At 45.8% G+C, this 14,083-nt stretch overlaps 1 protein-coding gene and 1 pseudogene across 1 annotated transcript; one reads left to right on the top strand and one right to left on the bottom strand.

Moving 5' to 3' along the window:
- Positions 1–6,016: 6,016 nt before the first annotated feature.
- Positions 6,017–9,810, top strand: LOC123054655 (probable histidine kinase 1; annotated as a pseudogene).
- A 94-nt stretch (positions 9,811–9,904) lies between these two features.
- Positions 9,905–11,735, bottom strand: LOC123054656 (BTB/POZ and MATH domain-containing protein 2). Its single transcript, XM_044478463.1, has one exon. The coding sequence runs from the start codon at positions 11,204–11,206 to the stop codon at positions 10,112–10,114; it is 1,095 nt and encodes a 364-aa protein (XP_044334398.1). The 5' UTR covers positions 11,207–11,735; the 3' UTR covers positions 9,905–10,111.
- Between the last annotated feature and the right edge of the window lie 2,348 nt (positions 11,736–14,083).

The following is a 14,083-nucleotide window of genomic DNA, read 5'->3' as shown; positions in this document are numbered from 1 at the left end:
ATCCGAGATTAAGCCATAGTGACCCGAGATTAAGAAAAAAAACAAAAAAAAAATTCTGAAAAAAAATTAAAAAAAATTTCTAAATTTTTTTTGTTAGTAATGGCGCATTTCTATGTGGTGCGTCATTACTAAGTCAAATAGTAATGGCGTACCAAATGTGCGTCATTACTAACAGTTACTAATGGCGTGCTAGTAATGACGCCATTAATAGCCAATTTTCTAGTAGTGGTAGGTTGCCCGAGTGTTTAACCGATCAAGGTACACCATCCAACCAAAGACCTTGGCTTTGTTGGCACCCGAGACTCCCAGATTGCAAGCAGCCCCGCGTCAGGTATGTCGGAAGAGAGAGCCGCATATGCCCATCTTGTTGTGACAACTTCCCCATTGAGTAGTTTTAAGGAATTCAACACCTCCGTAAGTGACACAACCTACAACAACGAATTCAAACTAGCCAACCACGAGAAGCGGCTGGCAAGATGATTACGAAGCCTCAATTCCACACTTGCTTGCAGTACATTGGTGACCAATGCATTTGGTGTACTAGGGTGGGAGTATAGAGAAGGAAATACTACTGCAAGTAGCTCTGGTTTGAGCCATCTGACATGATAGAAGAAAATGGCCTCACCGTTCCCAATAGAGCATAGGGAGATTTCTCTCGGGCTGTGAATGTGTTTGTAGATGATTTTTGCTAGGAAAGAGCTATTTGGCCTAGCCCAATGTGTAGGGGAGAGTGGTGTAGTATCCAATCTCTCTATGGTAGCTTTGTAGTATGAATGAACTTATCAGAAATTTGCAACACGAGGCAAAAGTTTTGTGCTTGTATGTTTCTAACACCAAGACCACTAACAGCTCTTGGGGGTACACATAGATTTTGGTAATACTAGCAAAAAAAGCCTGTGCTTTGCAACGGGATAATAAAATCGTGGTCTTCAAATCAAGTTCCAAATATTCACACTCCATGTATATACACGTATTTAAATATTTGTGCACCAACCGGCACGCATGCGGACGTAAGACACGTACACTCTAACATGCTCACAATGGATCGACGTTGAACTTGATCCTTGATGCGTGTATTTTTTTTAGTACATCCTTGACGCATGTACGAGAAGTAAAGAAAGGTCAGCCTCATGATGGATGAAAAACTGGAGGGCCCTATCGAAGGAACGCTCGTTTTTCTTCACTTTTACAGGTGACAGGGTGAGTAATTTACTTTACCTTTAGTGGCTGTTTCGATGAGAGATGAAGAATTCAAAAAGAAAAAAAAATTAACAAAGAGTTTTTACACTTATGGGGGCTGGGGCGGTGTAATGCCCAGAAAATTAAGCTACAATAATTCCCTGTTAATGATGCCATGTTATCGCTTTTACTGTTGTTAGAAATCATTTTGATTCAAGCCGTTCAAATTCAAATTTAAAATAAAGTCAAAAATAAAAGTTTACAAATGTCAAAACTAAAATGTGTAAACTGTGACAAATAATTCATAGGTAATATTGGTGGAGAAATAATTTTTTTATAAAATGTTTAAGCGCTAAAAAATAATTAAAACAGTGGCTTTAACAATTAACTAAATGCATTTTCTAATTTATAAAATGTTGAACTATTTTATTTGAGTACCAAACTTTTTGTTTCAGACGTATATTTAATAATGCTAATTTAGAAAACTAGTTTTGTATATTATTTAAACTAGAATAATGTGAAAGTAAAATAGAAAACAATAAATAGAAATAAATAAAAGAAAAATAAAGACAAAAACTGGAAGAAAGGAGAAAAGCCCCTCCCCTCCCCTGGGCCACTTGGCCCAGTTGGCCTGCTGGCTCAACAGCCCACCTCCATCCCTCCTGCTACCTCGCTACAGTGAGAGCTGAGGGCGTGGAGGCCATCCACCGGCCAACCAACGCCCTGGAGGCCATCCACGGCCTCCCCCTCACCTATATCCCGCTCCCCCAGCAAGAACCCTAGCTACACTCTCCCCCCTCTCGGCCACTCCTCTTCCCCCTCGCCTCCCCTCGTGGATCTGGACCCCGCCCCCGAGCTCCTCGTCGCCGCGCGCTTGTCCCCGTTCATCTCCGCCGTCGTCCTCGTCTCTTCCCCGCCGGCGCCATCGACCCTCGCCGCCCCAGTACATCTACAGCGCGATGAGGCCCCGTCACCGTTTCCCTTTTCCCTGCCGTTCTCCATCGCAGTAACTGCCGCTGCCCGCGTCCTCGCGAGCTCGCGCTCACCCCGGCCATCGCCCACCTGTACCCCGCGCTCGCCGCTGTCCGTGGGCGCCTCGGGGCTCCTCTGCCTGCGCCAGCCTCGTCCCCGACACGCGCGCCCGCTAGAGTCCCCACCTCCTCCCGGTCGGGCCATCTTTGCCTGTCGCCCGCCGTGTCGTGGCTGCGCTCGTCGCGCCTGACGCTCGCCGCCTGTGCTACTTTCAATATGCCCTTCGTTCGTCTGCCACACGTCCCTATCATGGCGAACATGGAAACCGTCCCACTCCGTTTCATCTATCCGAAAATGCCAAACACTGGGAAAACATTCTCGGATGTCCCCCCCCCTTCGCCGATATTGTGTAACACTGCATTAGAACACCCTAGCTCTACCTGTAGTCATGTCATGCATCTTTGTGCTTTGTATTTACTGTTTCTTCCCCCTTTTCTTCTCTGGTAGACCCCGAGACCGCTCTTGATGCCCCTGTGATCGACTACGTCACTAAAGACCCTCCTTCCCTTTCAGCAGAGCTTCTAGGCAAGCAACCCCCCTGATTATTCCGATATCGCCCATTCCATTCTCTCTCATGCTTGCATTAGATTTTGCTACTGTACTTGGTTGCTCCTATTCTGATGCATAGCCTCCTTTTGTAACCTCCTCATTGTACCTTACCTGCTTATCCTAAACTGCTTAGTATAGGTTGTTAAGTGATCCATCAGTGACCCCTCTCCTTGTCCCAGTTGCCCCGGCTTGTTGACCGATAACTCGATCATCGTGATCGACGTCCAGAGCCCGACACATCACTTCACCCCCTTTTAGTTGTACGACTCTGCAGAGCTAATATCGAGTGCCGAGGGTCATGCCTCGTAATGCACTCCTGATGATAACTCTGTAGTGTAGCTAATTGGTCGTGGTCTACCGAGGGTGATTCCTCCTTCACCACTCCCGATGATGACTCTCTCGTGCAACACCTCTAGCGTGAACCTCGAGAGTGATTCCTCCTATGCTCACCTTGAGGATTACGTCAAGGGGAATCCATCGAGGGTGATTCCACGGTTTTCCCCCTTGATGTTTTGGACGCACGATTACCCTAACTTTACTTCAGACCTTTGTTAAAGTCGGGCGGGCCCAGTGAGCACCCGCGAGAGATATCTGTGAAAGTCGGGCGGGCCCGGAGAGCACATGCGAGATGTTACGGTGGCGGCTGGCTGTTTAGCGGTATCACCTAGGAGGGGGTGGTACCTCCGGACTTATCCCGACATCCGTCACTTCTTTTAATAATGCACTAACAGGTTCGGGTATTTGATCTGAGTTGGCCACTGGCCTATACACACTAACCACCACGCGGAAACAGATATGGGCGCTCGGCGTCGTAGTATCAGCCGAAAGCTTTGTCAGACGTCCAATTCAGCATTGCGGCACGGCTGGGCCAGCGCCATCCATGACAGAGGTGGTGCCTGGATCCGCCCTACTCGCAATGACCCAGAGTGTAATGGGCGATGGGCCCAAGACCCCGGAGCGCTTAGGATGTAGACCGGCGGGGACCTCTCGGTAGAGCCTAGGAAGGACTACGACGTGTTGATCTTCCGAGGCCGGGCATGACCCAGGAAAGTGTGTCCGGGCAAAGTAATCAAGCGTGTTGGATAATGTGGTGCACCCCTGCAGAGAAGTTATCTATTCTAATAGTCGTGTCCACTTTAATGGACGCTCGAGTTGTATCCCGGTCTATTACAACTAGAAATGGATACCTGACATGAGATGGATATGTTGGCTCCGGGATTGATTTCTCGCAAGGAGTCGAGGAAGGATCTCTGGGCGTTAATACTACAACATGCTTGTTAAATTATAAAATGCTATTCTATAATCTTCTGAATGCTGCAAGATGCTTGAAGATGCTAGTCTTTGATAGGCTAGGCCTTCCCTTCTATTCTGACATTCTACAGTATAGTCCACAGATGCAACCCTTCCATTTGATACCAATGCATACTTAGTGTAGATCTGATGCTTGCGAGTACTTTGGATGAGTACTCACGGTTGCTTTGCTAACCCTTTTCCCTCTTCTTTCTTCTTTTCGGTTGTTGCAACCAGTTGGTGGATCCCAGGAGCCAGATGCCACCCCCGTCGACTACTACTACTACACCGAGGGTGCCTACTACTACGTGGAGACCGCCGACGACCAGGAGTAGTTAGGAGGTCCCAGGCAGGAGGCCTTGCCTCTTCGATGGTTGATGTCTGTGCTAGCCTTCTTAAGGCAAACTTGTTTAACTTATGTGTGTACTTAGATATTGTTGCTTCCAGTGACTCTTGTGTATTCAAGCTTCTGTATTCGAGCCCTCGAGGCCCCTGGCCTGTAATATGAAGCTTGTATTATTTTATTTGTGTCTAGAGTTGTGTTATGATATTTTCCCGTGAGTTCCTGGTCTTGATCGTACACGTTTGCGTGTATGGTTAGTGTGCGATCGAGTCAGGGGCGTCACAGGTGGGTAATTTACCTCAACTTTAGCAGCAATTTCAATCACAGGCAAAAAAATCAGAGAAACAATTAACGATGAGCTTTTTTCACTTACGAGTGGCATGGTGGATAATTTATTTGGCAGCTTAGGATTAGGATAGGTGGACGGACCAAAAAATCGAAGAAACACACTGTCCTTTAGTATTAGGGGTATAGATATAGGTTTGACTTGATTTGAGTATGGGTATGGAAACACAAAGAAAGTTTGATTTAGTTGAGGTTTTGATAAGATTTGATTTGATTTGATTTGGATATAGGTAGGGGAGGGCAAGTAAAGTTTTGATTTTGATTTTGGCAAGATTTGATTTGATTTGAGTATAGATAGGGGAAGACAAAGAACATTTTGATTTACTTGAGGTTTTGGTAAGATTTGAATTGATTTGACTATGGCTAGAGAAGACAAGGGGAGTTTTGATTTAGTCAAGATTTTGATTTGGTTAAGTTTTTTCTTTGGTTAAGTTAATGCATGACATGTTTGGAAAGAGCGACGACCACAGATGAACGAACGTAGAAACATCAAATCAACCATCACGATCATAGGCTCGCTTCTTATAAAAAAACATGTTTCTTTCCAAGTTGCAGGCCCGTTGGCGCCTCCGCGTTTTATACTGTTTCCCGTCACATGGCCGCACCACCATCTTCCTTGCCTTGGTCCGCTTCCTGCCATTAGACACCCCTCCACCAGTAAGCCTACCACTCTCCCAGCGCTGTGCAACGCATTGACCGCTTGACCCACCCACTATTCCCCCGCTCTCCGTCAGTCCCTGTCCCTCGCTCGTTGCCCCTGCGCCTGCAGCTCCTTCCACTGTTGCCGCGCGCGTGCCGTCCGGCCCCGAGGTAATTTTCCCGTGCTCCGTGGCTTTCATGTGAGTGAGTGGTGACTGCGCGCCATCTTAATTTGACTGTGCCGTGAGCTAGATTAGGCGTTTTGTCACATGCTTGGTGACGGCAGTGAGTTCCATTCGAATGGAATGGAACAGAGGATCTGGATCGTAGCGATTCCGGGGCTGGCTGTTCTTTTGGAAAGTTCAGTTCAGAATCAGATGGCCTGAATGTTAGTCTCAGAGATTTGCACATCTCATTTTCTCATTACTTTTGTGTTTGTTTTTACTGTTTATACAACAACAACTACTAATAGTATGTATATGCTCTATCCAGTAGTGTCTTGAGAAGAAAGTGACGGCACCTTCTTCAGTAGCCCAGGAACATTGGCAGTAAATTGTGTTCATCAGCTGCATTCCTCAGTAATTAATTACTGCCGCGTGCAACAATCGCTGGCATCGTTTGAGTAATGCTTATATCACAATCTTGCCAGGTAACGACAGTACAAAATGGAGAATCCTGGGAAGGACCACGAAGATGCGCTCAAGGATGTTGAATTCAGGGAGCAACCCGGTCGTGTGGATCTCAACCGGCTATTGGAAATAGCAAACACTGAGAAAGGCACTTTTCAAATGCAGTCCTTTGTGAAGCAATGGGAATACAAGAGGGCCAACACTGCCCGGCTCCTGAATGAAGAGCTCGGTCGTCTTTCCCAGCAGCGAAAAGAGATTGAGCAAAAGAAGCAGCAAATGCTAGAGGAGGGCGAACGTCACAATGCCCTGAAGTGTTCGAGCCAAGAGAGTAGTGACCTTTCTCATGACCAGGAGCTTGAAGATGATGCAGAGTATGACACTGTTTCCTACTGGAAACGGCGAGCGCTGCGGTCGGAGAAAGCGCACGAGGCAGACCTGCAAAGGGAGCGTTCCTTGGAGGAGAAGCTGGAGGAGTATATGAAGAAATTTCAGCCAGAAACACCGACCGAGGAATTCTCTGCGATGTTAAAACGGGCAGATTATTTCTTGCACCTGATTCTACAAAGTGCTCCCATTGTAATTGCTCATCAGGTCTGCTTTAGTGCTTTATATGCTTTTTCACACCGTTTACCCTATATTGTACATTTAGGTTGCATTCCAGAGAATCAGCGAAGCCAAATAAGGGGGCTGGTACATGAAATTTGATGATATTTAACAATTTCTTCTCCTTTTCAGGATGCTGAGTTGCGATACCGCTACATATTTAATCACTTTCCGACACTTGCAGATGAGGTGAATGCTTTTGCCACTGATTTTTCCGCTCCCCATTGTGCACTGCTCTCTAATCTTAAACTTCAAGTTGTGATTTTTGGCTGGATCACAATTTGTTTTCAGGATGTTATTGGTAAAACAGATCATGAGATATTGTCAGAAGAGGGTATAGACGAGATGAATAAGGTCAAGAGAGAGGTTATGGCCAAGGGTATACCTACTAAGAGAGAGTTTGTATTTGATACTCCATTGTTTGGACCAAAGACTTTCGTGGTATACATTGAACCGGTCTTCACCAAGTCCGGGGAAACAATTGGTGTGAATTATGTTGCAATGGACATCACAGATCAGGTAATTTGTTAAATTTAATAATCTCGTACCTCCAAAATCTAGCGAATGATAAGACATTATTACGGTCCCATTTTTATTCTGAGATTGATTTTGTGCTTCTTTGTCTCTCCTGGTCCTGGTGCATAATTCTACACCTTTTTTCTTTAGTTAAAATAGTGTCGGCATCCTTGTCACTCTCATGAATAAAAAAAACATCGTTATCCTTGTTAGTTCTCCATGATTTCAGCTTTGGTAGTGCGCGTGAAAACCATTGTGCAGTGATATTATAAACTATTATTTGAGTTTGAGAGTATTCTCCACATGAGCCATGATATCATTTTCATTTGAAATTAATGCCCCAACTTATCGTATTTCATATACTGCATCTGCATGTTGTTCTGCATTGAAATTACATCTTATTCTACGCTTCCAAACTGCATCTACTTCGATGCGCTTTAGGTCAAAACAAGAGAGAAAATGACAGATATAAGGGTGAGAGAAGCTGTTCAAAAAGCCAAGGAAACAGAGCATAGCAAATCACTTAATATTACAGGTTTGCATGGTGTACATTTTACTCTAGTATTGATTTATTGCATTTTGGTTCAGAATGGTATACTGAGTACTTCCACTTATCTAAAAAAAATGCAGAAGAAACAACACAGGCACAACAAATGCTAGCCACAATGTCACATGAGATCAGATCTCCCCTTTCAGGAGTCCTTAGCATTGCCAAAATTCTCGCAACTACCAAACTGGATCAAGAACAACATCAGTTGCTTGAGGCTATGTTATCCTCTGGAAATGCTGTGTTACAGTCGATCAATGACATCCTTGGTCTCTCCAAAGTAGAGTCAGGTATTTAAACCATACGATATTTAAGTGAAATCATTGTTCCGTCGATTAGTTACATTGTTGGATTTTCTAGACACCTGCGACTGGCCTAGTGCATAACTAACTTGACAAGTGGTTGATAATTAGTACTGATTCAGTTCTTTTAATGCAACACTGGTTGATGATTAGTAATAATGTTGACTAATTTTAATATGGTATAGGCCATTATATCTAATAGTTGTGTGTAGCAAATAAGTCAAGAATGAGGTTTTCCAAGTGGAGATGAGTTTTAAGATTCGTTAAAAAAATATGTCAAAAGTCGGTCATGCATTAGTACTTGTTTCTCTAATTGTTAGTGCATTATTAGTAATATGTGTCAAACATTCTTGATATCTGAAGTAGATTTTTTTGCTACCTTCATTATTTTAGGAATTATGAAACTACAGCCTGCAATATTTAGACCAAGGGAAGTAGTTAAACATGTACTCCAAAATGCATCGTCATTTATGAAGAAGGAATTGACCCTTGAAGGGTGCATAGATGATGATGTTCCATCAGAGGTACTGACAATTATCCATATTGTGTTGCATGCTTTTTGTTTGTATTGATCAGGTCTATATAATGTATTTGCAACTTGAATCCAATTTCCTTAAGAAATTATATAAGTTGTTAGGAGAGATTTTTGGCAGTCCAGGGATTCAGCTGACTTACAAATGATATAGTTACCTAAGTTTTTCAATGTCTGTATAGGTCATAGCTGATGCGCAAAAGATTCAGGAAATTCTGACAAACTTGATCAGGTGAGCTTCCGTTTCATTTGTTCCTAAGGCATACTGGCCTTCTTATAAGAGGTTTAATAAAGATAATGAACAGATATGCTTGGATAGATATAGTACGAAACATGTGTTTGATGATATTTAACATTTAAAACAGTTTCAGCAATGCAGTGAAGTTTACACATGAAGGGAAGGTTGGGATAAACTTTAATATTGTAGATAAGCAGCAACTGGAATGCAAAATAGAACATACAAGACCTCATTCTGCAAGCCCAGTTAACACTGCAACAGAATATTATGCTGCCTGGCCAAGCCATAGTGAAAAGATGCCTCGCGTTGCTCAAACCGTGAAGATGCTCATCAGAGTGGCATTCCATCAAATGAAAATTGTACGGAGGAAACTGTTTGGCTCGGCTTCGATGTTTATGACACTGGAATGGGGATACCAGGTTTTTTCTGATACTTTTGATATACATCTGCATGATCATAGTTTGCATGTTTCATTTGACAGGCAAATATTTATAGTTTCTGGAATATGTTTCTGATTCATTTTTGCTGGTTCTTTCGGCTTATGATCATCTGCAGAGAAGTCATTACCGTTTCCGTTCAAGAGGTATATGGATGCCAATGATGACCATACAACAAAATATGGCGGGACAGGGCTTGGCCTTGCTGTCTGCAAGCAGTTGGTATGTATTTGTTCCAGTTTGAATCCTTGGGCCTCAAGATAACATTAAGATATTAAGGTATTTTTGCCTTTGTATGTGTAAAAAAGTGTAACAGTTATTTGATTTTCACAATGATTCAGGTGGACTTGATGGGCGGTACTCTCACTGTGCTTAGTAAGGAGAATGAAGGGTCAACATTTTCAGTCATGCTGCCTTGCACAATTCCTGCAAGAGAAGCCCAGTGATGCTCCTGACAATGGGCAAAACTCCTGTACCAGAACTTTCAGGAGAACTACATTCAGTCTAACTGCTTCTGAAAACGGGCAAAGATGTTTCAGGGCTGAGGCATGGTTAGTATAGGCTAAAGAATGTGGTTTACAGTTTCCTTGTTTCGTTAGATCAGCCAGGGTGTTGATTTGTTGCTTCATACCAGAGATTAGTATATGTACGTAATCAAGATTCAGGAAAGCATACAAATAAATTGCAGTTCCAAGATTTGTAGAAAAATAATAAGGAGAAGGATGCCCAAACCTACAGATTTGTCATTAACACTTAGCACTACAGGTTGCCATTGGGTCATTCTGTCATGTAATGTGTATATACAAAAATGCAAATTTTAAAGGCTTACACAGAAGAGATATAACTGCGACATACAGATGTAAGATTTCTGAACCAGAGTAAAACAGTACCGCCTATCAGTCCATGATAAGGTGTCATCTTATTCTACTTCTAAGAAGACTTGTCGCGCCAAATGCGGGACACCTCGTCCAATACCTCCTTCAAAATCAGCGGGCAGCTAGCTACCAGATGCTTGAATCCGTCGGTTAACATGACAGGGCCAAGCATGTCCGGCGAGGCCATGAATCTGATGCAGGCTCCTCGCAGCTGCGAGCAGTGGTGTTGCTCTGCTAAAGCCAGGGTGGTTGATACTGTTTCCACATCAATTGCATCGCTCAACTTCCTTTCACACAGCAGCCTTAGCCTGTCGACGCCGTACCGATCCGCGGCAACGAGCATGTGCTGCATAGCCGCAGCCTTTCCATCTTTGCAGTTATCAGGCAGGGTGTCTGTGTAGATGAAGTGAAGAAGCGCCTCGAATATCATAGGCTCCATGTCATCTATCTTGATGCACTCTGTGGCATTTTCTCTCAGCGGGCCAAAGAGCTCTGCTCTGAAGACAGGGGAGCGGAATGCCAAAACACACCTGTGAGCATGGAACAACTGGCCGCACACGGTAAACGTGACATCCGCGCCTTCTCCATCATGCAGCATGTTCCCGAAATCCTGGTGCAGATTCGACGGCGGAACCACGATCGAATTGGTCTCGACGTCTTGGGTGCGGGACTCTTTGGTGACGGTGAGCAGGCACCTGATGGTGAGGCAGTCGTTCTCGAGGAACGGCGAGCCCTGGATCTTGGACTTCTCGATGAACTTGATGAAGCCCCAATTGTCACTCGCCGGAGAGAATGTGTGCTTCATGTAGGAGTTGGTTACCTGGGACAGGCGGCCGTCGTTCTCCATGAGGTTGAGGGTGAACCTGGCCCTGACGTCCTTGTCGCGGCTGCAGTAGTAGAGGAAGGCGGAGGCGTTGCCGAGGCAGTTGGCGGTGGAGCCGTCCGGGTAGAACCTGACGGCCCAGTCGAGGCCGCCGACGGTGAAGGTGCTGGAGCTGACGAAGCGGCCGACGCCCATGCCGTCGAGCAGCGAGTAGCCCGTGACCCGGAAGTCGTGGACGGCAGTGACCGAGTCCGTCACGCTCATCGACGACGTCTTGGGCAGGCAGTGGCCCGGCGCCAAGGCGGGGAATTCGCGGTGATCACCCATGGAAGGAGGAAGGGGAGTCGGCGGGCCGATGATCAGGGGAGGGGTTTCTGGAGCCGGGCGTCACTGAGGGCATTGCAGGCCCGCGCGGATCGGTCCCGATTGCCTCAGCGGCGCGCCCCGGCCGCGGATCGGCGGGCGTCCGGGGAGACGACCATGGGGGGACCAGTCGGGGGAGGATCCGTGGAGGTCGGGGCGGAAGTGAATCCCTCCCCCGCCTGACGGGAAGGTGCGCCTCAGATCGCCCCCTGCGCGCGCCGGAGCCGGGGGGAATCGAGGTCGCGGCGGCCGGCGGTGGCGGAGACGGCGGAGCAGAGGAAAACCCCGGAAACTGAACGGAAATTGCCTGCCCCAGTCCAAACCCCTGCCACTTCGGTTTTATTCCGCCCGTACCCTTTTAAAGCCCGGGAGCCCTAATGGGCCGAGGGCCCGCGCAGCCTTAGCAACGAGGGAACGCCGGTGGTGGTGCGCTGCTCGCGCAGCGCAGAGGCGGCGTGGAGGCTGGTGATTTGCTCTCGCTCTCTGCGGTGCGCCCCGGATGGACTTGTTCTTCTCGAGGGGATTGCTCGGGCGGATTTTATAGCTTGGAGGGAGGAGGCTGCGGCAAGGGGCCTCACGTGCCTATCTCGTGGGATAATGCATGTATCTTTGTATATGAGGGTACCATTAATTGTGTTCCTAGATAGAAACACAATCAATGCATGCTATACAATTCTAATGGCGTGCGTCTTTAGGGAGATAGCTCTCGATTAATGCATGCACGATTAATTGTTTCTCTAGATATAGGATATGTCTTTCCCCGCAGAAAAAGATAGGATGTGTTCAGTGACGTCTATAGTATTAGTCTGAGAACTCACATTAATTGTCTTCCGGAACAAAATATAAAATATAGTACCCATAAAAAAATGGCTTTTTGAAGGGTAATAAGGGCCATATCTATGGTATGGTAACTCGCTCGACACCTTTCAGACTACCCGTAGGGAGAGTAATATAAGTGGTAACATCACACATATCTAGGCAACATAGATGATGTGGCAAGTAAGCAATGAGGAAAAAAAAAGTATGTGGTAACATAGTATGTTACTCATACTCACACATACCAAGACAAGGTGAGTCTACAACCTAATAAATGAAGTGTTGCATGACACCATACATATGTTACTCCCCACTATAAAAATAATAACGTAGTGTTACTAATCTAAGTTACTCCCCACGATGATTAGTCTTCGAAAGTTGCGGCCACGGAGGCTAGGTGCCCATCTCATGCATTGTATCATACTATTGTATCCAATAGACATCCTGTTTAATGTGCTTTTAAGATAAATTATGAAACAACTTGCATTTGATGTCAATAGAGCAATCTCTAAAACTAGTACAATAACTCACTGTTTTCTCATTAAATAGGATGTCACATCAGAATTTTACTTAGAGGACATCATTTTTTTCTCCAATAGGGCACACACGTGGAGGTTCGTGGTTGGTTTTCTCTCTTGGGGTGCCAAAATTACATTGCAAGAGCGGTGACTTGTTCTCAAGGCGATTGTTGGGATGGGGGCATCGAATCTTCTAGGAAGCTGCATCCGCAGGCCATGAAGTCTATCATGTAGGTTAATGCACCATATCTCAAGTTATATCTAGAAACACAATTAATGCATACAACATGACTTCAATGACGTGTATCTTAGTCAGATAATTCTCATGCATAGATATTTAGTTTATTGTCTAGATAGGATGTCTTCTGCAAAAAAGTTATCTTGATGTGTATCCACTAGTGCAGAATCCTGCTATGAAGACACACCTATCACACACTCTTGGTGACGATGCAATACATTGGGGGTGGCTTTTCGGAGGGGAGCCTAACAACATGCCTGCCACGGGGCACATACGACCCAAATGGAGCCCGATGACAGGAGGGAGCCCGGAGGCCCAGATAGGGCTCGGGAATCATCTTGGTGAGCAAGCCAAGTTGACGGCGGCGCAAAATCAGGGAACCCCCATGTAAACCCTAGCCCATGTCGCCTATATACTGCGAGGCTAGGGATAGTCTTTACCATCTACACCCGTAGTCTATACTCTAGGTCGTAAACACCATCTCCATTGTGAATCCTCATACGAGGAACTCCATCATGAATATAGATGAGAAGCAGGACGTAGGGTATTACCATTCCCAGAGAGCCCGAACCTGGGTAACCACCTTGTGTGAACTCCTTTTGGCACTTTCAACCATGTTCACAACCGTACCAAGGGTACTAATGGTTCTACGTACCGTTAGTTGGCGCGCCAGGCAGGGGCTGCGCTGGCTGAAGATCGAGTCCAGATCGGATCTCCCATCGCTTCTGGAGGCCTCCCGCTGGGAGAGAGCCTCACTTTCGGCTCCTTCACCTTCACTGTGGACAGGGGGTTTGGGTCGACGTCAATCTGCCCCCAACTCTCGCACCACCTTATTCGGGTCGCTAGAGCTCGTCATCGACCGCTACGACGACCGATGTTTGTGCATTCCACCACCGCAACAAGTCGCATACGCTGCCTCATTGGAACTAACTTGTCTACACCAGCAACCTGCAATTCAGAGGACATAGACCTCAAGTCAAGGGACTTGATTTTGAGATGGACCACTCCTTCAACTTCACAAACTACCACCAGCCTGCCCTGACGTCACTGATGTCTACTACACAACTTGTTCTTGTAGATTCGTGTTGGGCCTCCAAGCGTAGAGTTTTGTAGTACAGTAGCAAATTTCCCTCAAGTGGATGACCTAAGGTTTATCAATTCGTGGGAGGTGTAGGATGAAGTTGGTCTCTCTCAAATAACCCTGCAACCAAATAATAAAAAGTCTCTTGTATCCCCAACACACCAAATACAATGGTAAATTGTATAGGT

This window comes from Triticum aestivum, chromosome 2D, assembly GCF_018294505.1.
Source record: "Triticum aestivum cultivar Chinese Spring chromosome 2D, IWGSC CS RefSeq v2.1, whole genome shotgun sequence".
NCBI classification, from domain to species: domain Eukaryota; kingdom Viridiplantae; phylum Streptophyta; class Magnoliopsida; order Poales; family Poaceae; genus Triticum; species Triticum aestivum.
This window is presented reverse-complemented; position numbering and strand designations above follow the sequence as displayed.

Coding starts and splice junctions, on each gene's coding strand:
- LOC123054656 (XM_044478463.1), bottom strand. CDS start 11,206: ATGGGTGATCACCGCGAATTCCCCGCCTTGGCGCCGGGCCACTGCCTG.